This window comes from Oncorhynchus mykiss, chromosome 1 (genome assembly GCF_057628025.1).
Source record: "Oncorhynchus mykiss isolate SJ-2025 chromosome 1, ASM5762802v1, whole genome shotgun sequence".
Taxonomy (NCBI): Eukaryota; Metazoa; Chordata; class Actinopteri; order Salmoniformes; family Salmonidae; genus Oncorhynchus; species Oncorhynchus mykiss.
Genome location: NC_143022.1, coordinates 71,290,166 through 71,313,575, shown reverse-complemented (window position 1 = coordinate 71,313,575; position 23,410 = coordinate 71,290,166). Strand labels below are relative to the sequence as shown.

Below are 23,410 nucleotides of genomic sequence, written 5' to 3'. Positions count from 1 at the left end.
ATCTGTTTCGTATGTTTTTGTTCAGAGACTGTGTGTGTGTGTGTGTGTACTCGGTAGGAAGTTGAGGGGTTGTGGGGCTAGCCGTGTTTGTGCCGTGTTAGATCCCTGTGGTGGCAGCCATTTCCCTGTGTTACTAAACAAACAGGATGATCGCTCACGTCTCAGTGATAACTGTTATTTCAGACCAGAGATGGCTTCAGCTCCCTCATGGGTGGAGCAGAGTAGCCTACGTCAGCCTAAGTCATTCACTGTATGAAATAGTGCTCATTTGACCTGCTTCGATCACATGGACACTCAACTCATATCAGTTTACAAATGTAGACCTAGACCAAGGAATCTGTTAGGTCTAATTCATCCAAGTGAAGGCGCTAAATCAATTATGAATCCCATTAGGCCTACACACAATGTTTTACTCTACAAACCAATTAAATGCAGTGAAAGTATAATAAATATGTATGGCATTTTCTGAGCTTGGTTACGTGATCTGTGTATAAAATAATTGTCCTTCTGTTTGGAGTTCAATAGAGAAGTCATATTTGGGCTCCAGTGGATATCCGGGTGCACAAGCATGTCGGCGCTGACATAAGTTTGGCTCGAGGAGTTGGTTGTATTTGACGGCTGTTCTGTGTGTCAGTACAACATGCCCAAAGTTTTATCTGGCTCCTTTGAGAGTGGGGCTGCTGTGCTCTGTTATTCATATTGATACAATCAATGTATGTCCTCATTTACTCCACAGTTGGCGGTGCTGGACAGAAAAGATTGGGGAGAGAGTGATGGTTTCATTTTAATGGAACGCAGGAAGAGAGGACCTATCCAAACTGTCATCGTTCATGGCCACGCGCGCTTGGCTCGGGCGGTCCTTCTTGTTAAGTGCGTGCGCCGAGGAGACGAGATGATGGAATTGGCGCCAGATAGGTCGGGGTCAGGGGTCAAGGACTGAGCAGGTAGACCCAGAAAGATGATACACTCTGATACAACCACAGGGGAAAAGAAACACAACAAACGGACCACAAACCACCATGAGACTGTCCTCACACAATAAAGCAGCACCATTTAGAACGACAAAATATAGAAAATAGGCCTCAATACCCCATATGGCCTAATTTATTACGATGGGCTAATGTAGCATACAACACAGGGATGAGCTATGCCTATACATAGGTCTACAGGCAGACTTAAAAGGGTATGAAATCAATAGGCTAAATCTCTCTGAAAATAACTTTTTTCAAACCACACCAAAACCCTAGCTGCTATTGGAGGTGGTGGCTCAATAATCCGAGTTTGATAAGAAGCTGCTGACAGTTTTACTCCATGTTACCACGGCGGGTTGGATTTGAGTATCTAGGACGGACACACACACACACACACACACAGGCACACATACATACGACCCATGACCCACACTGCACGAGAACAGCCAATCACTTACTCCACCATTTAGATGAATTGAAATAAGTCTAATCACAGATACCTTTTCCAAAGAGAAACTTGCGTGCATGTAGACTATAGATAGGCTCGTGCTCCATCTCCGTTTCTCAGAAGAAGAAAATAAAGGATTGCAGGCCTCCAAATGATATGTTGACAGCTGCAAACTAACCTCTATCCTCATCTCTTTAATGATATGGTTATATATAGAATACATATAGCATATATATATATATATATATATATATATATATATATATATATATATATATATATATATATATATATATTTATTTATTTTATTTATTTTACCTTTATTTAACCAGGTAGGCAAGTTGAGAACAAGTTCTCATTTACAATTGCGACCTGGCCAAGATAAAGCAAAGCAGTTCGACAGATACAACAACACAGAGTTACACATGGAGTAAAACAAACATACAGTCAATAATAAAGTATAAACAAGTCTATATACAATGTGAGCAAATGAGGTGAGAAGGGAGGTAAAGGCAAAAAAAGGCCTTGGTGGCAAGGTAAATACAATATAGCAAGTAAAACACTGGAATGGTAGTTTTGCAATGGAAGAATGTGCAAAGTAGAAATAAAAATAATGGGGTGCAAAGGAGCAAAATAAATAAATAAATTAAATACAGTTGGGAAAGAGGTAGTTGATAGGGCTAAATTATATGTGGGCTATGTACAGGTGCAGTAATCTGTGAGCTGCTCTGACAGTTGGTGCTTAAAGCTAGTGAGGGAGATAAGAGTTTCCAGTTTCAGAGATTTTTGTAGTTCGTTCCAGTCATTGGCAGCAGAGAACTGGAAAGAGAGGCGGCCAAAGAAAGAATTGGTTTTGGGGGTGACTAGAGAGATATACCTGCTGGAGCGTGTGCTACAGGTGGGAGATGCTATGGTGACCAGCGAGCTGAGATAAGGGGGGACTTTACCTAGCAGGGTCTTGTAGATGACATGGAGCCAGTGGGTTTGGCGACGAGTATGAAGCGAGGGCCAGCCAACGAGAGCGTACAGGTCGCAATGGTGGGTAGTGTATGGGGCTTTGGTGACAAAACGGATTGCACTGTGATAGACTGCATCCAGTTTGTTGAGTAGGGTATTGGAGGCTATTTTGTAAATTACATCGCCAAAGTCGAGGATTGGTAGGATGGTCAGTTTTACAAGGGTATGTTTGGCAGCATGAGTGAAGGATGCTTTGTTGCGAAATAGGAAGCCAATTCTAGATTTAACTTTGGATTGGAGATGTTTGATATGGGTCTGGAAGGAGAGTTTACAGTCTAACCAGACACCTAAGTATTTGTAGTTGTCCACGTATTCTAAGTCAGAGCCGTCCAGAGTAGTGATGTTGGACAGGCGGGTAGGTGCAGGTAGTGATCGGTTGAAGAGCATGCATTTAGTTTTACTTGTATTTAAGAGCAGTTGGAGGCCACGGAAGGAGAGTTGTATGGCATTGAAGCTTGCCTGGAGGGTTGTTAACACAGTGTCCAATTGTCCATATTTCAATTGAAAAGAATTCCCAGTCCAAATTGTTTGCTCTGCTTCTATGGTGCCCAAGGCTCTTTTTTTGCATATGGTTTGGGAATGCCCAGAGGTGTCCTTATTCTGGAATCTGGATTCTATGTCTTTGTCGACATAGAATCCTTTTGACCAACTACATTTCTCAATGACCTTACTGTTCGTGAAAAAACATATATCGTGTGTGGGTGGAGAATGGGGATGGCTGGGGATTTTGTAGTGTGTATTTTGTCCATGTTCTCTCTTGTCTGTGTTACCGGAAATTATATATATATATATATATATTTATAAATATAACAAAAAAAGCTTGCAGTCCTCCGTGACTGCATTAGTAGTCTGCAAAGATCGTTATTAATCCAGATTTTAACGAGTTGGTTAGTAGCCTATACCACACAAGTGGGAGCCCCGCGAGCTATTAAACTTTAATTTCGGTCAATTGGCCAGTGAGAATCTGGAAACCCATATCAAATATTAATACTTTAATGCACTCTGTTAAATAATCACATCCCTGAAGATTTCGAGAGGAGAGAAAAACAATGACCCATATGGTTTCATTTTCATGTAATTGTTTTGAAGTTAGCATTTTTGTCTGTTGAAATTATTAAATGAATTGGGTATATAAATTAAAAACGCATAAAAAAACGGGCTTTGATAATTTATTTAGCTTTTATTTAGATATGATACAGGTAGCCAATATTTATTCATTTAAACTTGAATATTATAGTATAGCCTACATAATACCAAGCCATTGATCATTAATGACGTCCATTAGGCTGGACTGAATAAGACAATGGATAAATAGGTTGCATTAAAAATAACGAGTTTGTAGTCCAATGGTTTATACTCTTTCGCTTAACTTCATTTCACGAAATATTTGAGAGGCATATGCCTACATGCCAGGCGTGTGTCCATAACATTCATATTTCTGAAAATAAAGTCTTGACACATGCACAGCCAGTCAATGGCTAACTTAAAAAAAAAAAAACGTTTTGTAGTGATGCCACTATACGAACATAGCCCTAAATAAATTATATCGTGGGACATTAAATATCAAGCCTATTACGATGAAGGAGCTCATTATAGGAGTTGTGCAGCTGATATGCTTATCATTAATTGGTCTATTTGAGCTCACTTTTTGAAAGCCTAATAAACTCCCCCTCACAGGACCGGCTGTATAGGGCATGGATCTGCTTGGAACTATTTGATTTTAATTAATTAATAGGCTAGGCTACTAAGAAATGTACAATCGAGAGATGAGTCCATAATTCAATTGGAATTACGCATGGACATATAGGCCTATCAGTAATATGCGTTATATATTAAAAGATGAGCACATTGCAGGTCGATTAATCATTCATTATGATATGCAGTTATCCAAAGGCTTAGTATTAATCGATTTACTTTATTCGTGTTGACAAAGTTAACATTTTGCTGATGTTTTAAATCAACTATAACCAATGGAGTTTTATTGGGCATAAAATCGAAGTTTGGGGTGTTTCGTTTACACTGTCTTCAGGAAGTATTCACACCCTTTGACTGTTTCCACATGTTGTTGTGTTAAAGCCTGAATTTCAAATATATTCAATTGAGATTTTGTGTCACTGGCCTACACACATTACCCCATCATTTGGGGCGACAGGGTAGCCTAGTGGTTAGAGCGTTGGACTAGTAACCGAAAGGTTGCAGGTTCAAATTAATTTAAAATGAAAAGCTGAAATGTATTGAGTCAAGAACTATTCCAACCCCTTTGTTATGGCAAGCATAAATAAGTTCAAGAGTACACATTTGCTTAACAAATCTAATAATACGTTGCATTTTTTAATGACCACATCATCTCTGTACCCAATACAATTATCTGTAAGGTCCCTCAGTCGAGCAGTACATTTCAAACACAGATTCAACCACAAAGACCAGGGAGGTTTTCCAATGCCTCGCAAAGAGGGCACCTATAGACGGGTAAAAAAAAGAGATTGAATATCCCTTTGAGCATGGTGAAGTTATTAATTAGACTTTGGATGGTGCATAAATACACCCAGTCACTACAAAGACACAGGCATCCTTCCTAACTCAGTTTCTAGAGGGGAAGGAAACGGCTCAGGGATTTCACCATGAGGCCAATTGTGACTTTAAAACAGTTACAGCATTTAATGGCTGTGATAGAGGAAAACTAAGGATGGATCAAAAACATTGTAGTTAGTGCACAATACTAACCTAAATGACAGAGTGAAATCAAGGAAACCTGTACAGAATAAAAAATATTCCAAAACATGCACCCTGTTTGCAACAAGGCACTAAAGTAAAACTGCAAAAAATGTGCCAAAGAAATTAACTTTATGTCCTGAATACAAAACCTTATGTTTAGGGCAACTCACCACTGAGTACCACTCTTCATATTTTTAAGCATGGTGGTGGCTCCATCACGTCATGGGTATGCTTGTCACCGCTGTGAAATGGCTAGCTAGTTAGCGGTGGTGGCGCTAATAGCGTTTCAATCAGTGACGTCACTCGCTCTGAGACCTTGAAGTAGTTGTTCCCCTTGCTCTGCAAGTGCCGTGGCTTTTGTGATGGGTAACGATGCTTCGAGGGTAGCTGGTTCGAGCCCAGGTAGGGGCGAGGAGAGGGACGGAAACAAATACTGTTACATTGGCAAGGACTGGGGAGTTTTTTAGGATAAAAAATAACATTTTCTCTGCACAGGCAGAAGAAAACCTGGTTCAGTCTGCTTTCCAACAGACACTGGGAGACAAATTCACCTTTCAGCAGGACAATAACGCAAAACACAAGGCCAAATATACACTGGAGTTGCTTACGAAGACAACATTGAATGTTCCTGAGTGGCCTAGTTACAGTTTTGACTTAAATCGTTTGGAAAATCTATGGCACGACTTGAAAATGGCTGCCTAGCAATGATTAACAACCAACTTGACAGAGCTTGAAGAATTTTAAAAACAATCATGTGCAAATATTGTACAATCCAGGTGTGCAAAGCTCTTAGAGATTTATCCAGAAAGACTCACAGTTTAATCCCTGCTAAAGGTGATTTTAACATGCATTGACTCAGATGGTTGAATACTTAGGCTATCTAAACAAGATACATACATGTTTTACAAATGTTTCTTCCACTTTGACTTTCTGAAGGCATTGTGAATCCACTTTGACTTTCTGAAGGCATTGTGAATCCACTTTGATTAAGATAATTTGCTCGAGCACGTAGATTTTTCTCCAGTTCAATTGTGTTTCCAAGAAACACTGTCAAATGGAGACATTTGATTAGGCCTACCTGAAATAAGTTGAACACAGAGGCCTACGAGGGATGGAAGAAGACACTTTCCTCCGCATTTATTAGGCCATTTTAAACACTTTCACTGCTTGCTCGGATCTGACCACGCACCTATTGACATTAGGTTAGTGTGTGTTACGTAAAACAGTTTTTGTTATTGATGTTCTAAAAATGTGCCATGAGGTGAAATTAATAAAATACAGAATATAAACATTGCCTACTTTCACAAGACTCCGCCTGGTGTTTATGATGTTTGCCACAAGTCCAGAGGATCATGCGACCCTCCGCTCAGCTTTCACTGAATGAGCTTGTGGCCTCGCGGTGGTGTCTCCAGCCAATTGAGTCTCGAGGCCTAAAAATGGGGCTTAATCTCGTGCTGCCTATTTGGCATTTTGATTGATGCTCCACTCCAGTCGGCAAGGCTGCCCGAGCCAAAAGGGAAGACGAAAAAAACAGACAATCGCTTTTAGTATAGCCTCACTCTCACACACTTACACTCTCACAAACACGCACACACACGCACACACACCCACACACACACGTATTAGATAACGACTGGAGCGAGAGCTGAAGACGTTTTAAAGGACCAAGATAAGGCGCGCTGCGTGGAGCACCTCTGTACCTCGCGGGGGGCTCGCGGGGGCCATGGATCATATTGGAGCGCATCTCCAGCACATTCACGCGGAGCCCATCAGCTTCGGGATCGACCAAATCCTTAACAATGTGGACCAAAGCTGCATGCTCGGCGATCGGATGCCCGAGCCGGACTATGGCCTCGGCTGCGTCGTCAGCACCGCCTACAACACCATGACCAGTAACTTCACCGGCGACAACTCTGGATATAACGGCAACGCATGTGGGGTCGCCAATCTGAGCGGCACCTATAACATGAACATGGGGATGAACGTCAGTGGGAATAACGTTAACGCAGCTGGAGTCATCCGTGTGCCCGCGCACCGGCCTCTGAACAGTGGACACTCGTCCATCCCCTACGGCATGTCCACGATGCCAGGCTCGATTAACAACCTGACGGGATTTACATTCCCCTGGATGGAGAGTAACAGAAGATACACCAAAGACAGGTTCACCGGTAGACCATCTCTATAATGCACATACAATGTTGTGTGTGTGTGTGTGCGCGTGTGTTTGCGCGTGTGTTGCCATGTTTGTCATGAGAAAATCACGATCGTGCAATTTGTTTCTGATGGAAAGGGTCATTGAATGCACTTAGGCTTAGTTGTTGTCTTCTGATGCACTCAGCTTAGAAAATAATCGATAATAAATCAGTCTACTGCTGTCTACTACGGCTCCTTCTTAACACGCTGTGTAATTTCATTATACCATTTTAGTTGATAAACACCTATGCATTTGACTTATTTTACTAGTCTATATATATATATCTCACAAGAAGCACCTACAATCAACGTTGATTTAAAGATAATCAAAATATAGCCCAACACATCTGCATGTTAGCCCAACACATCCCCATCCTTGTTTTTCATCTCTCGGTGATTTAAAAGGAACATTTAATCTGACATTTTAAAAGTTCACTTAACGATAACTAGGCTATAGTATTTGGGGCTTTTTAATTGTATGTTGTCGTTTTATACACTAAATGTTTCTGCAGCCTAATAGCTGGATAATGCATCTGCCAGAATCTGTGTGGTATAAACGTAACATCAAGTGTTTTCCTCCCACCTGCATCATCTTGTTTTTGGACAGAACAGTGGGTGCCTAATCAATATGCTATTTCATCCAGGGCTGTATCAGAGTGCATTATTAACAACGGGATGTTTGGTTTAGCCTAGCATTTGAATTGCAGTTCTTTATTTTAAACCTGCAATCTCCCTCTCTCTGTCTGACGTTGCATGGACTTGCTTCGCTGCTCTGTTGTTGCTATTTTGCTGATTTTGCTGCATGCTTTCGCCCTTATCTATCCGTCTCCCAATCCAGTGGCGCTCTCACCCCTCACTGTAACACGTCGTGTAGGTCACCCGTACCAGAACCGGACGCCCCCCAAGAAGAAAAAGCCCCGGACGTCTTTTACACGCCTGCAGATCTGCGAGCTGGAGAAACGCTTTCACCGACAGAAGTACCTGGCTTCCGCAGAGCGAGCGGCTTTGGCCAAGGCCCTCAAGATGACTGACGCACAAGTCAAAACATGGTTCCAGAACAGAAGAACAAAATGGAGGTGAGATTACTGATGATAATTTGTAGATTATATTTAAGGTATAAAGTGTCCTCTCCATGATTTGTTTGTGTGTGTGTTTTAGCTAAGTTGATGCTTTTATGTATAACATGAGCTATTTATTTACACTCCAAGAAGGCTTTATAAACCCACCAAAAAGAGATTGGGAGACGGATAGATTGAACGTACTCGGTCTTGAATATGGGATAAATAATTGTGTGCATTTGTTAAAACTATATACAAAAATCCAATCTCCCTGCTTCAAATGAACCTTTTACAGTCTACTCCAGGTGGTCAATTGTATTTTTTATTGATGTTTTCGATTGCAAACCTTTGCAATTCATTGAATTAATATTGTCTTGCAACAGTCAAGGAAACTATGGTGATTCATATAATGAGTGGTTTAAAATGAAAGTAAAATTCAGTGGCAACTTAACTACATCCTATATCCTATCCTAACCTACAGGATAATGATTTCCCTCACATGTCTACTCTTTTAAAGTGAAACGCTTCTTTAATCTTAAGAAATAATGTCATTTCAGCCATTTAAAAAAAAAATGTCTTTAAAGCTATTTTCAGATTAAACATATCGTGCATAAATGTAGAAGGCCTGTTTGGCCACAAATTTTACGCATTGAGGATATTTTCCTTGGCCTATCTACTGAAGAAGTTAAATACATCTCTGAAGATTGGATTTTTGAAAAAGAAAATATATACAATCAAGGAATACAAATATTATGTATATAGGCCTAAGAGTAAGTATGAAGTCAATGAGAGAACATAACAGAACATTTTGAAGAAACATTTATGCCACATCAGAGGAAGACTAAATGAATTGACAAAACGTTATTTATTTTCACATAAACTGGCTGTGAAAATGTCATACTATTTGTGGGAAATTTGCATTTGGACATCAGCTTTTAGCCTATCGGTTAATAATGCTTAGCCAAGCAATTTAGCCTACATTAGGCAAATGTTGTCTAGCAATTTGTTATAGTCTATAATCATACTTGATAAACGTGTTTAAATTAATCCAGAAGACATTCACTTTGTATCAAAATGTAATGTGCATAGGCTTGTTAAGATCTATAATGACGCAGCCTATTTTGGATAGAATTTCCCACTGATTCCTCGGTGTCTCTCTTGTGTCTCCGGTGTTCCAGGCGGCAGACAGCTGAGGAGAGAGAAGCAGAGCGACAGCAGGCCAACCGGATCCTCATGCAACTCCAACAGGAGGCTTTTCAGAAAACGATAAACCAACCGGCAAACCCGGACCCGCTCTGCCTGCATAACAGCTCCCTGTTCGCGCTTCAGAACCTCCAGCCATGGACTGAGAACACCGCCAAAATCAGCAGCGTGTCCGCCTGCGAATAACAAACTCTGACCGCATTTCGTTTCTCTTCTTTTTGAAAGTGAGTGGAGTCATAGCGAACAACTTTTTAAGATCATCAACTTGAAAAATATGACTCAAGAGGACCTGGATTTATCTGACTGCCTCAAAAAAGGTTTAGGTTGAAAGCATGGAGTGAACAAGGAGCTCATAGCCACCGGAAGTAGGGGTGTTGATAAATCATAATTAAATACACATATACATACATACACATACATATGTATTTATATATATATATATATATATATATATATATATATATATATAAAATCAACAATATATATAAATCACCAAATTAGTGCACTGGACCTTAATGACTCCTGTATGAGTGGAGAAAAATACTCGTTAATGCGGGGATATGTTTTCTTTCTCAGCACCCCCACCCGGAAAAATCTTCCTGGAGCCATGCACGAGTCCATTAGCAACATGCTTTTAGAGGACTGTGCAATAGTTCACCTTATCTTCCTGCTTTCAGGTGATAACATTTTTAGCAGTTGTATTAATTGTAATTTTTCAATCAAATATAGTCCAGTTCTAAGACTTCTAACTAAGACTATAGCTAGATTCAAATAAGTGAGCACTTCTTTTAGCACTTTTCTCCTAGAGGAAAACTTTGACATATTCATTCATACCTGATCATTTGAGGATTAGGCCTAATTCAAGAAAAATTTATTGGTTTCAAAAATATGAATTTGCTGGTATAGATTCACTAGCCTGCCTGTGTCTCATAACAGTGATGTTTATATCAACCGTTTATATTGACAGCGATGGTTATGAATCGCTTTTAGCAGTTATGCAACCCCTTTACCTCTTTGCAAGGGAAGAATCAGTGGCAAAAGGTTCAAATGTACCACCTCATCAAGTTTCTGTTATAAATTATTCATGATCTTTGACCTCTTACCACATTACACAAGCACTTACTAATTTGGATTATACTTTATTGCACTCCACTATTTACCTGGTATTTGCAGAAATTGGGTTATACAGTTGCCTGATCATTATACAATATTATTTGTTGTCTTTGTCTTTCAAACAAGCACAATGTTAGCAATATGAACATGGCTTTGAATTTGTTGAAGTGTAAATGTATTGTTTTTTCGTTAAGTAGCCTATCCATTGTTACTGCATAATGTAATTTCTTAATAAATACCAGGTAAACAGCTGAATTATGACTGTAACATAAGGTGTTATTTGTTCAACTTTCTTGTACTCTATAATCCTATAATAATTTCAGTTATGTTGATCCATTTATACGTATAATGAAAGGCTAGAATTATAAGGCCATATGAAATATATTTTAAAAGAATTAATACAGTTGTACTTTGTGTATTTGTCATATTTTGTTTTAAACCAATGATCATGCTTCATGGAGTACATGGAGTGAACTACATTGCTGTGTATGGGACAACTGATGGCCAAAGCCCTCTTTGACTATAGGATCCATCCCTGATATACCTGCCCTCTATTAGTCAATACCAGACCTTTATAATGGGTGTTTCCAGCAAGTGATTGATACTGGTTGCATGATCATGATGAATGTCTACATTTTGGAATATGCAGCTGTGTATTTTGTGTGTTAGTTAACATTCATTGCAACTGTAAAGTGTGTGTATGTGTGTGTTGATCGTATCCAGCTGTAGGACAGTGTGTTTGTGAGTTAGTCCAGGGCCTCTCCCCATGGTCAAAAAGGAATGTAGGGTAGAATTGCCTCATCTACTCGGAAATATCAGCACTGCAGCGTCACTTAAGTGGCTTTCCCCAAACTCCTGAAATTCTTAAACCGAGCAGGCATGATGGCTTTCAGTTTTTTTCAAAGCCCTCAATGAAAAAAGGTGGTAAAAATGGCTGAAAATGTAAAAGAAGTGGACAAGTGCAGTGAGCGGCAGATTGAGAGCTTAATATGTAAGCAAGCATAACACCTTCCATTTTGTTCGTTGTCCTCAGCCTTTTCAGTTTTAGTTTGATCCGTATTCTTTATTTATGGCTTCATTAAATTACAATTATTTAGGCTTGTTTTATGTCATCAAATACAGTTCCTTGCATGCATTTCATTACTGAAGTAATATGTTATTGTATTTCTACCAAGTGAGCGTTTACTGTTTGTTTTGTCTGCCACAATTCAGTTGCAAATCCACAATCTAACAACATTCGTATATCTTGACACAGCCACAAATAATGTTCAGTTCTTGTGCTACTGCTATTATTTATTCGGCACCCTCTTTTGTACCGTATGAAATGTGTTCATTTCCACAAACATGTTCTACGTTTGATCTCACTGCGCTTTGCTTCCTTATGATCTGTAATGCTGCAATGCATTCATAACTACACAATCTCCAAATTAGCATTAACGAGGACTTACAGCTTAGTATCCTGTTTATAGCAGTAATGTATGATTCTGCCACAGTAAGTCACAGAAGCCCATGCATTTTTCATTCACCACCAGGGAAATAAAGCAGTATATTCTTAACATCATCAATAAGAAGTTGAAACATAATTATCAATTAACCGATCTCTGTCATGTCCTTCATTGCTACAATTAATTTGCAATGAATCCTATTGCTATATAAAAATGATTGTATGACTCAAATTAGCTACAGTATAATCTATTCTTGGCTTTACACACATACGAATCACTGTACCATTCAAAGCCATTGTGTAGTCTATGTCTCTGAATTTGAAATGTATGAATGGACCGAGTTTTTTTTTTTCTCATTTTGAACTGCATGCAAAAATCAATTGTCTATTGCAGACTTTATTCTGCAATCATTGTTTAATTATATTCTTGAACAGAATATGGCAATTTGTATGTTACATTTTTTTTATTAAATGATTCATGCTTTTGTATTTGATAAATATTTGGCTCTTCTAATCCATTAGTTCCCTTGTTTAACATATTAGATGAGACAAAACCATGTCCACAAATGAAAATCATAGCTGCTGTATCCCAATTTTTAACAAGGTATTTTCTCATCTCAACCTATTTATTTAACTAGGCAAGTCAAGTCAGTTAAGTTATTTACAATGACGGCTTGGGAACAGTGGGTTAACTTCCTTGTTCAGGGGTAGAACAACAGATTCTTACCTTGTCAGCTCGGCGGATTCGAGCTAGCAACCTTTCGGTTACTAGTCCAATGCACTAACCACTAGGTTACCTGCCGCCCGATCCAATATCAACTCGGTGGATTGATTAGGTTATACCATACTTCTTTCACACTATATATTTTTTGTGTGCTAAATTATCAAAGGAAAGGGAGAGACTGAGATTAACCCATGAAAAATCTTTTTTAATTTTTTTATTACAAATTGTTCGGTTCTTTCAACCTGTGCATGTGACAAATGGTCATGTCAACCAAAATACACTTTATCACACATGTACACATGTATACACTTTTTGAGGAGAATGATAGACCCGTGAACTTTCCCACATACATTGATAACTATCCCTCCATGATGATATTATCTCACGTTCTGCATCTAGAAGACATTATGATGAAAGCACTTCCACAGGGACTTACCGGTGGTGGTAGTTTGTGTTGTGATGGCTACTCGGCTGCATCTGATTGACCCAAACCCTGTACTTTAGCTCGCCCTGGTGACCATACGTAGTTACTACAAGTTAGATTTTGTCGCAAGATGATGACTTTTCATACGTCATTAAAGCTTGCCAAAACACCAGAACATTTGGTAAATTACTGTTTAACCATCATTCTGAAAGAGTGAGTGTATCTAACGGCAATCAACATGTCTCTACTAAGCGTCTGCGCTTCTGCATCGAAACGTCTTGTGACCCAAGGGTTATTCGTGGAATCTGCTTTTACAGGTGCGTGTATTAACTCGAAGAAGAGTGTTGCTTCTCAAGGCTTAGCGTGCACATGATGGCTATAGTTACCGTTAGCAAGGTAAACAACTTAAAATCAACTTTTATTTGTCACGTGCAGGTGTAAACAGTACAGTGAAATGTACTTGCAAGCTGTTCCTCAACAATGCAGTAAATACTACACACGATAAATAAGGAAAGTACACATGAGAATGAAAGAAATCAACTCAGGGATACCTGTGGTGACAGTTGAGGTAAAGCTCAAGGATGAGCTTAAAAATGTAAACAATGGAGCAAATGCATTCCGTTGCATTTTCAGGTGGGGCATAAGCTAGCCCAATAATGGACGAAAGGAGCCTAACGTTACTCCCTTATATTCCTAGGACCTTACATTTTCTGTTTAGAAGCGAATTGGCTCAGACAGCCAAATACTCCATCTAAACGGGAATCGATTCTCAATTGCGGTATGGTTCGTTTTGGCTCGTTAGCACCACTTTCAAAACTACTGCCTGAAATTATACAATAGTTTGAGAGTGCATCTTTAAAAAAAATATAAAAAAAATGTTGAATACTGCCAAACCTAAACACGGATAGAGAAACTCAACACATACTTTCTGAACAAATTCAACCACACTGTAAACATTCCGTATGATCCTCAAATGGTTCTCAAACAAGTACAGCTCAGCAAAGATGCCACAGTCTCTACACTACTCCACCTGAACAGATCTAAGTACTTTTATACACTTCACATGTTCTCCACTAATTAGGGTACCCTGGGAGTGGGACATTCAGAGAGGATTTGAACACGATCATGTCGGATGTACCACTGTTCAGTTTCCCGCTTCCCACATGCACATTAATCCCCCAATTATGCCTTGTTAAATCAAACTGTGTCTGGTAGTATTGTGATGTACCCTGGATTGTCCATTTGTTTAAATGAGTTATTGTTGTGTTGTTTTTGCAAATAAATACATAAATAAAAAAGGGTACCCTGGGAAACAGAGACCAAAACTATGGATTCTACATTGTCACATATACATAATTTGTTTACAAATTACCAAGATATTGATACCCTTCTCAAGCTACCAATCATTTTGTGTTGATATGTCAAAATGTCAACACATAATCATCTAGGTTAGGTATGAAGTTGTTAGTTTTTCAATGTAATTTCAGCAAGCAATGACACCCACCAACTCAGATTGTTCTGAGATTGTTTCTGTGAATAGAAACCGATACGATTGGCATTCCTGAAACATTATTTTGTTGAAATTTAATTTTATCTTGGAGAAATTAAGCTAATTGAGTGCACCCAAATTGTCTATTTTCATTTTATAGGATTGAGATAATATTCAATAAATGTAGTACCGAACATCTTATTTGGACCATTTATTTATTGAACGTCTGAATCCTATCAATTAAAATGGCCAACTTGAGTGTCATCAATTAGTTTATTTTCTCACAGATCAAATTATATGTCAACAAAATAATGTTTCAGGAATGCTAATCATATCTGTTACTAACTACAGAAACGATTTCAGAACAATCTGACATGGTGGGTGTCAATCCCTTTTCTTGTGCTTTTTGAGGTGGAATGACCTAATGCATCAGATGTGATGTGGCTCTCTTGTGTAAAGGATACTTGCGGACAGCCAGTGGAGCAGTGAAGGACAAGGAGCCACTGCGCAAGGCCAAAACCCCCCAGGGCCGCTTCGACATGAATGATGAGAAGACCAAGGATCCCCTTGAAAGTAGGACAAACTATTTTCACTATGTTGAAGTCGGAAGTTTACATACACCTTAGCCAAATACATTTAAACTCAGTTTTTCACAATTCCTGACATTTAACGCTAGTACAAATTCCCTGTCTAGTTCAGTTAGGATCACCATTTTATTTTAAGAATGTGAAATGTCAGAATAATAGTAGAGAATAATTTATTTCAGCTTTTATTTCTTTCATCGCATTCCCAGTGGGTCAGAAGTTTACATACACTCAATTAGTATTTGGTAGCATTGCCTTTAAATTGTTTAACTTGGGTCAAACGTTTCGGGTAGCCTTCCACAAGCTTCCCACAATAAGTTGGGTGAATTTTGGCCCATTCCTCCTGACAGAGCTGGTGTAACTGAGTCAGGTTTGTAGGCCTCCTTGCTGGCACACACTTTTTCAGTTCTGCACATAAATGTTCTATATGATTGAGGTCAGGGCTTTGTGATGTCCAGTCCAATAACTTGACTTTGTTGTCCTTAAGCCATTTTGCCACAACTTTGGAAGTATGCTTGGGGTCATTGGCCATTTGAAGACCCATTTGCGACCAAGCTTTAACATCTTGACTGATGTGTTGAGATGTTGCTTCAATATATCCACATAGTTTTCCTTCCTCAGGAAGCCATCTATTTTGTGAAGTGCACCAGTCACTCCTGCAGCAAAGCACCCCCACAACATGATGCTGCCACTTCCGTGCGTCATGGTTGAGATGGTGTTCTTCGGCTTGCAAGCCTCTCCCTTTTTCCTCCAAACATAACGATGGTCATTATGGCCAAACAGTTCTATTTTTGTTTCATCAGACCAGAGGACATTTCTCCAAAAAGTATGATCTTTGTCCCCATGTGCAGTTGCAAACTGTAGTCTGGCTTTTTTATGGCAGTTTTTGAGCAGTGGCTTCTTCCTTGCTGAGCAGCCTTTCAGGTTATGTCGATATAGGACTCGTTTTACTGTGGATATAGATACTTTTGTACCTGTTTCCTCCAGCATCTTCACAAGGTCCTTTGCTGTGGTTCTGGGATTGATTTGTACTTTTCGCACCAAAGTACGTTCATCTCTAGGAGACAACGCGCCTCCTTCCTGAGCGGTATGACGGCTGCGTGGTCCCATGGTGTTTATACTTGCATACTATTGTTTGTACAGATGAACGTGGTACCTTCAGGCATTTGGAAATTGCTTCCAAGGATGAACCAGACTTGTGAAGGTCTACAATTTTCTTTCTGAGGTCTTGGCTGATTTCTTTTGATTTTCCCATGATGTCAAGGAAAGAGGCACTGAGTTTGAAGGTATGCCTTGAAATACATCCACAGGTACACATCCAACTGACTCAAATGACATCAATTAGCCTATCAGAAGCTTCTAAAGCCATGACATAATTTTCTGGAATTTTCCAAGCTGTTTGAAGGTACAGTCAACTTAGTGTATGTAAACTTCTGACCCACTGGAATTGTGATACAGTGAAATAATCTGTCTGTAAACAATTGTTGGAAAAATTACTTGTCATGCACAAAGTAGATGTCCTAACCGACTTGCCAAAACTATAGTTTGTTAACAAGGAATTTGCGGAGTGGTTGAAAAACAAGTTTTAATGACTCCAACCATCTGACTTCAACTGTACCTTCTAGGATGCGCCATTGCCTTTCACACTGTAATTATTCCCCATTGATTTTCCAGAGTTCTCTGATGATGTGAACCCAGCCACAAAGGAGCAGGGGGGGCCCCGGGGCCCAGAGCCCACGCGCTACGGGGACTGGGAGAGGAAGGGCCGCTGTGTCGACTTCTAGTTTCCATACCTGGTATATTACACATGCGATGTGGACATACCTTAGCTATAAATTATGTATCTATATCTATGGACTGTCGTGCAAGAGACCAGGAATGGTCCACCATACAGAATCAGACTTAATTATTTCCCCCTGAACGACACAATTTGATGACTGTTCAACAGACTCCATGTGTATGAATTTGAAAAACAGTCTCTCTTTATATTGTGTTCCTTTGTTGAAATGTATGATGATGACGTTGTGAATGCTTGTCATGGTTATTGCTTCCTGTACAGAAATTAGAATTTTGTGAATAAAATAAAACATTTCTGGAAAATACCGTGGCATGTTTTCAGTTTTTGGTGTACGCTCATGATATTAAAGAGATATCTACAATGCCTGATGTCTCTCTGATCGTCAGTATTTCTACATTAGCCCATGTCTCGTCACTCCACTACCTTTATCATACCTGGCTCTCGGTTGTTTATCGATTTTATTCTAAATGTACTATACAGAACCACTCCTGCTCACCAACACTCAACAGGCAGAAACCTAACCGGCTCTTCTACATCTTGTTGTCTGGGACGTCCTGTAACATCCACTGAACCAAAATATAAACGCAACATGTAAAGAGTTCGTTTCATGAGCTGAAATAAAAGATCCCAGAAATGTTCCATATGCACAAAAAGCTTATTTCTCTCATTTTGTGGACTAATTTGTTTACATCCCTGTTAGTGAGCATTTTTCCTTTGCCAAGATAATCCATCCACCTGACAGGTGTGGCATATCAAGAAGCTCATTAAACAGCATGATCATTACACAGCTGCACCTTGTGCTGGGGACAATAAAAGGCCACTCTAAAATGTGCAGTTTTGTCACACAACACAATGCTGTGCAATTAGCATGATGACTTCAGGAATGTTCACCAGAGCTGTTGCCAGAGAATTGAATGTTAATTTCTCTGTCATAAGCTGCCTCCAACGTCGTTTTTGAGAATTTGGCAGTGTGTCCAACAAGCCTCACAACCGCAGACCAATGACCAATTATGGCGTCGTATGGCGACCAATTTGCTGATGTCAACGTTGTGAACAGAGCACCCCATTGGTGGACATTTTATCAATGGCTATTTGAATGCACAGTGATGCCGTGACTGAGATCCTGAGGCCCACTGTCGTGCCATTCATCTGCCACCATCATCTCACGTTCCAGTAGGGTAATGCACGGCCACATGTCGCAAGGATAATTCCTAGAAGCTGAAAATGTCCCAGTTCTTGGCCTGCATACTCACCAGACATGTCACCCATTGAGCACGTTTGGAATGCTCTGGATCTATGTGTACACAGCGTGTTCCAGTTCCCAATATCCAGCAACTTTTCACAGCCATTGAAGAGGAGTGGGACAACATTCCACAGGCCACAATCAACAGCCTGATCAACTCTATGTGAAGGAGATGTGTCGCAAATGGTGGTCACACCAGATACTGACTGGTTTTCTGATCCAAGCCCCTACCTTTTGTTAAGGTATCTGTGACCAACAGATGCATATCTGTTTTCCCAGTTAGGACCTAATGAATGTATTTAAATTGTTGGTATTTTTGGTATTTTATTAGGATCCCCATTAGCTGTTGCAAAAGCAGCAGCTACTCTTCCTGGTGTCCACACAAAACATGAAACATGACATAATACAGAACAGCTCAAGGATACAACTACTTCACACGTAGCCTACATATCAATACATACACAAACTATCTAGGTCAGACGGGAGAGAGGCGCTGTGCCGTGATGTGTTGCTTTATCTGTTTTTTGAAAGCAAGTTTACAGTTCATTTGAGCAATATGAGATGGAATGGAGTTCCATGCAATAATGGCTCTATGTAATACTGTCCACTTTCTTGAATTTCTCTTTCACTTTCTCTGGATTTGGGGACTGTGAAAAGACCCCTTGTGGCATGTCTGGTGGGGTAAGTATGTGTGGAATGGTTGGCGGACGCCTCACAAGTCCTCAACTGGCAGCTTCATTAAATAGTACCCGCAAAACACCAGTCTCACCGTCAACAGTGAAGAGGCGACTCCGGGATGCTGGCCTTCTAGGCAGAGTTCCTCTGTCCAGTGTCTGTTATTTTGCCCATCTTAATCTTTTCTTTTTATTTGCCAGTCTGAGATATGGCTTTTTCTTTGCAACTCTGCCTAGAAGGCCAGCATCCCTGAGTCGCCTCTTCACTGTTGACGTTGAGACCGGTGTTTTGCGGGTACTATTTAATGAAGCTGCCAGTTGAGGACTTGTGAGATGTCTGTTTCTCAAACTAGACACTAATTTACTTGTCCTCTTACTCAGTTGTGCACCGGAGCCTCCCACTCCTCTTTCTATTCTGGTTAGAGCCCGTTTGCTCTGTTCTGTGAGGGGAGTAGTACACAGCGTTGTACGAGATCTTCAATTTCTTGGTAATTTCTCGCATGGAATAGCCTTCATTTCTCAGAACAAGAATAGACTGACGAGTTTCAGAAGAAAGTTATTTGTTTCTGGCCATTTTGAGCCTGTAATCGAACCCACAAATGCTGATGCTCCAGATACTCAACTCGTCTAAAGAAGGCCAGTTTTATTGCTTCTTTTTTTTTTTGTGTGTGTGTGATTTTTACCCCTTTTTCTCCCCAATTTCGTGGTATCCAATTGTTTTTTAGTAGCTACTATCTTGTCTCATCGCTACAACTCCTGTACAGGCTCGGGAGAGACGAAGGTTGAAAGTCATGCGTCCTCCGATACACAACCCAACCAAGCCGCACTGCTTCTTAATAACACAGCACCATCCAACCCGGAAGCCAGCCGCACCAATGTGTCGGAGGAAACACTGTGCACCTGGCAACCTTGGTTAGCGCGCACTGCGCCCAGCCCGCCACAGGAGTCGCTGGTGCGCGATGAGACAAGGATTTCCCTACCGGCCAAACCCTCCCTAACCCGGGCAACGCTAGGCCAATTGTGCGTCGCCCCACGGACCTCCCGGTCGCGGCCGGTTACGACAGAGCCTGGGCGCGAACCCAGAGTCTCTGGTGGCGCAACTTGCGCTGCAGTAAGTTTTATTGCTTCTTTAATCAGAACAATAGTTTACAGCTGTGCTAACATAATTGCGAAACGTTTTTTTAATTATCAATTAGCTTTTTAAAATGATAAACACAACGTGCCATTGCAACACAGGAGTGATGATTGTTGATAATGGGCCTCTGTACGACTACGTAGATATTCCATAAAAAATCTGCCGTTTCCAGCTATTGTTAGTCATTTACAACATTAACAATGTCTACACTGTATTTCTGATCAATTTGATGTTATTTTAATGGACAAAAAAATTGCTTTTCTTTTAAAAACAAGGACATTTCTAAGTGTCTCCAAACTTTTGAATGGTAGTATATATGTTTTGACCATGACAGTTTACAGGTTACACCAAGTAATTTAGTCTCAACTTGTTCAACAGCCACACCATTCATTACCAGATTCAACTGAGGTCTAGAACTTAGGCAATGATTTGTACCAAATACAATGCTCTTAGTTTTAGAGATGTTCAGGACCAGTTTAATACTGTCCACCCATTCCAAAATAGACTGCAACTAATTGTTAAGGGTTTCAGTGACTTCATTAGCTGTGGTTGCTGATGCGTATATGGTTGAATCATCAGCATACACGGACACACATGCTTTGTTTAATGCCAGTGTCAGGTCATTGGTAAAAAATAGAAACGATAAGAGAGCTGCCCTGCAGTACACCACACGTTTGACATTAGAGAAGCTTCTATTAAAGAAACCCTGTTGAGTTCTATTAGATAGCTCTGAATCCACGATATGGCAAAGGTTGAAAAGCCATAGCACAAGTTTTTTTCTGCACTGAAGGCTGCACTGAAATCTAACAGCTCCCACAATCTTCTTATCAATTTCTTTCAACCAATCATCAGTCATGTGTGTCAGCGCAGAACATGTTGAGTGCCATTCTCTATAAACATGCTGAAAGTCTGTTAATTTGTTTACAGAGAAATAGCATTGTATTTGGTCAAACACTATTTTTTTCCAACAGTTTGCTGTTAGAACCAGTAAATGCAGCTTTACCACTTTTGGGTAGCATAATTACTTTGGCTTCCCTCCAGGCCTGAGGACAAAGACTTTCCTCTAGGCTCAGATTAAATATATGACAAATAGGAGGGGCTATAGAGTCAGCTACCATCCTCAGTAGCTTTCCATCTAAATGGTCAATTCCAGGAGGTTTGTCATAATTGACCGATAACAATAATTTTTCACCTCTCCCACACTAACTTTACAAAATTCTAACTTGCAATGCTTTTCTTTCATTATTAGTTTTTTTTATGCATGAATACGATGGCTCACTGTTTGTTGTTGGCATTTCCCACCTAAGTTTGCCCACTATGCCACTGAAGTTATCATGAAAATGATTGGCAACATCAAAAGGTTTTGTGATGAATAAGCCTGATCTGATTTGATGAAAGATGTAGTTGAATTTGTCCTTCTGCCCATAATTTAATTTAAAGTAGTAATGTTTTTTTTCCATCACTCTTTATATCATTGATCTTGGATTTATAATACAGTTTCTTTTTGTTGAGTTTAGTCACATAATTTCTCAATTTGCAGTAAGTAAGCCAGTCAGATGTGCAGCCAGACTTATTAGCCACTCCCTTTGCCCCATCTCTTTCAACCATACAGTTTTTCCTCAATCCATAGAGCCTTAACAGTTCTAACAGTCAGTTTCATAACAGGTGCATGTTTATCAATTATTGGAAGAAGCAATGTCATAAATTCATCAAGTGCTGCGTCTGGATGCTCCTTATTAATCACATCAGATACACAAATATTTTTTACATCACCCACATAAGAGTCACAGCAACATCTTTTGTATGATCTCTTAAACACTATTTTAGGCCCAGCTTTTGGATCTTTGACTTTCCTGGATATAGCCACATATTGTGATACAGCTTTAGATCAAAGTTCTACAGTATTAGTAAAAATGTGATCCATACATGTGGATAATCTTGTTCCTGTAGCATTTTGTTTTATATACCTTTATTTAACTTGGCAAGTCAGTTAAGAACAAATTCTTATTTTCAATGATGGCCTAGGAACAGTGGGTTAACTGCCTTTTTCAGGAGCAGAACAACAGATTTTTACCTTGTCAGCTCGGGGATTCAATCTTGCAAACTTTCGGTTACTAGTCCAACGCTCGAACCACTAGGGTACCTGCTGCCCCTGTAGTGTTTGTAAACACCCTGGTAGGTTGATTAATAACCTGAACCAAATTACAGGCACTGGTTACAGTGAGAAGTTTCCTCTTCTGCAGACAACATGATGAAAACCAGTCAATATTCAAGTCTCCAAGAAAGTAGACCACTCTGTTTACATCACATACACTATCAAGCATTTCACACATTATTTAGATACTGACTGTTAGCACCAAAAGAAAAGGCTTTAGATGTGCCAAGTGAACCTACAACCACAACACTTCAATAACACTTGACATACGATCTTCTCTAAGCATTAAAAGGGATATGGCTCTGATAATATACAGCAGCACCTCACCCATAAGCATTGCTGTCTCTTCTATAGATGTTATATCCTTGTATTGCTACTGCTGTATAATCAAATGAATGATCTAAGTGAGTCTCAGAAATGGCTAATATATGAATGTTATCTGATGTTAGCAAGTTGTTGATTTAATGAACCTTCTTTTTAAGGCTACATGTATTAATATGGGCTATGTTCAGCCCTTTCCTGGGTAGCTTATCAGAGATAGACATAATGTTGAAAATAGCCAACAAAGACATTGAAAAAACTATACATTCAGCAGTCCATTAATCAATTAGTGTGTGTGCTGCAGTGTTGAAGCTACGAACCCATAGGCTTAGATTTCTCATCCCTTCCAGGCTTCTGGTAGGGTGGACAATGAGCCTGTCATAGCAGATGTAAGCAATGTCCTGACTGATTTCCTTATATGAACTGTAACGCAGTAAAATCTTCGAAATTGTTGCGTTTATTTTTTTGTTCAGTATTGATGCTGTGGACCCATCTGTTGCGATGGTCTGATAAGTTGTGGCTGTATTGACGATTCTTTCAAACAAACTGAGATAACATGAGTGTTCTAATACCAGCACACAAATATTAAATGATTCAACCCGTATTGAGTCCAGTTGTGATATTAAATTATGAAATATTGTGATCAATGTGAAAACGAATGCTTTGAATAATACAAATGAAGGAACTACAGTAATTGTTAC

At 39.7% G+C, this 23,410-nt stretch overlaps 2 protein-coding genes across 4 annotated transcripts; both read left to right on the top strand.

Moving 5' to 3' along the window:
• The first annotated feature begins 3,537 nt into the window (after positions 1-3,537).
• On the top strand, positions 3,538-12,660 carry tlx1 (T cell leukemia homeobox 1). 3 transcript variants are annotated; one of them, XM_090238449.1, is made up of 3 exons: positions 3,538-7,311; positions 8,219-8,420; positions 9,581-12,660. In XM_090238449.1, the coding sequence occupies exons 1-2, from the start codon at positions 6,875-6,877 to the stop codon at positions 8,373-8,375; spliced, it is 594 nt and encodes a 197-aa protein (XP_090094575.1). In that variant the 5' UTR covers positions 3,538-6,874; the 3' UTR covers positions 8,376-8,420; positions 9,581-12,660. The 3 variants fall into 3 exon arrangements, with proteins under 3 accessions (XP_090094575.1, XP_021465049.1, XP_021465039.1); XM_021609374.3 differs by having other exon boundaries at positions 3,538-7,319; XM_021609364.3 differs by having other exon boundaries at positions 3,538-7,319; positions 8,183-8,420.
• A 785-nt stretch (positions 12,661-13,445) lies between these two features.
• sdhaf4 (succinate dehydrogenase complex assembly factor 4) lies at positions 13,446-17,483 on the top strand. The gene is made up of 3 exons (XM_021609351.3): positions 13,446-13,627; positions 15,259-15,372; positions 17,058-17,483. The coding sequence occupies exons 1-3, from the start codon at positions 13,549-13,551 to the stop codon at positions 17,165-17,167; spliced, it is 303 nt and encodes a 100-aa protein (XP_021465026.2). The 5' UTR covers positions 13,446-13,548; the 3' UTR covers positions 17,168-17,483.
• The last annotated feature ends 5,927 nt before the right edge of the window (positions 17,484-23,410 follow it).

Coding starts and splice junctions, on each gene's coding strand:
- sdhaf4 (XM_021609351.3), top strand. CDS start 13,549: ATGTCTCTACTAAGCGTCTGCGCTTCTGCATCGAAACGTCTTGTGACC. Junction 13,628..15,258: donor CGTGGAATCTGCTTTTACAG/GTGCGTGTATTA, acceptor TCTTGTGTAAAG/GATACTTGCGGACAGCCAGT. Junction 15,373..17,057: donor GACCAAGGATCCCCTTGAAA/GTAGGACAAACT, acceptor TTGATTTTCCAG/AGTTCTCTGATGATGTGAAC.
- tlx1 (XM_021609364.3), top strand. CDS start 6,875: ATGGATCATATTGGAGCGCATCTCCAGCACATTCACGCGGAGCCCATC. Junction 7,320..8,182: donor CACCAAAGACAGGTTCACCG/GTAGACCATCTC, acceptor CTCCCAATCCAG/TGGCGCTCTCACCCCTCACT. Junction 8,421..9,580: donor AACAGAAGAACAAAATGGAG/GTGAGATTACTG, acceptor CCGGTGTTCCAG/GCGGCAGACAGCTGAGGAGA.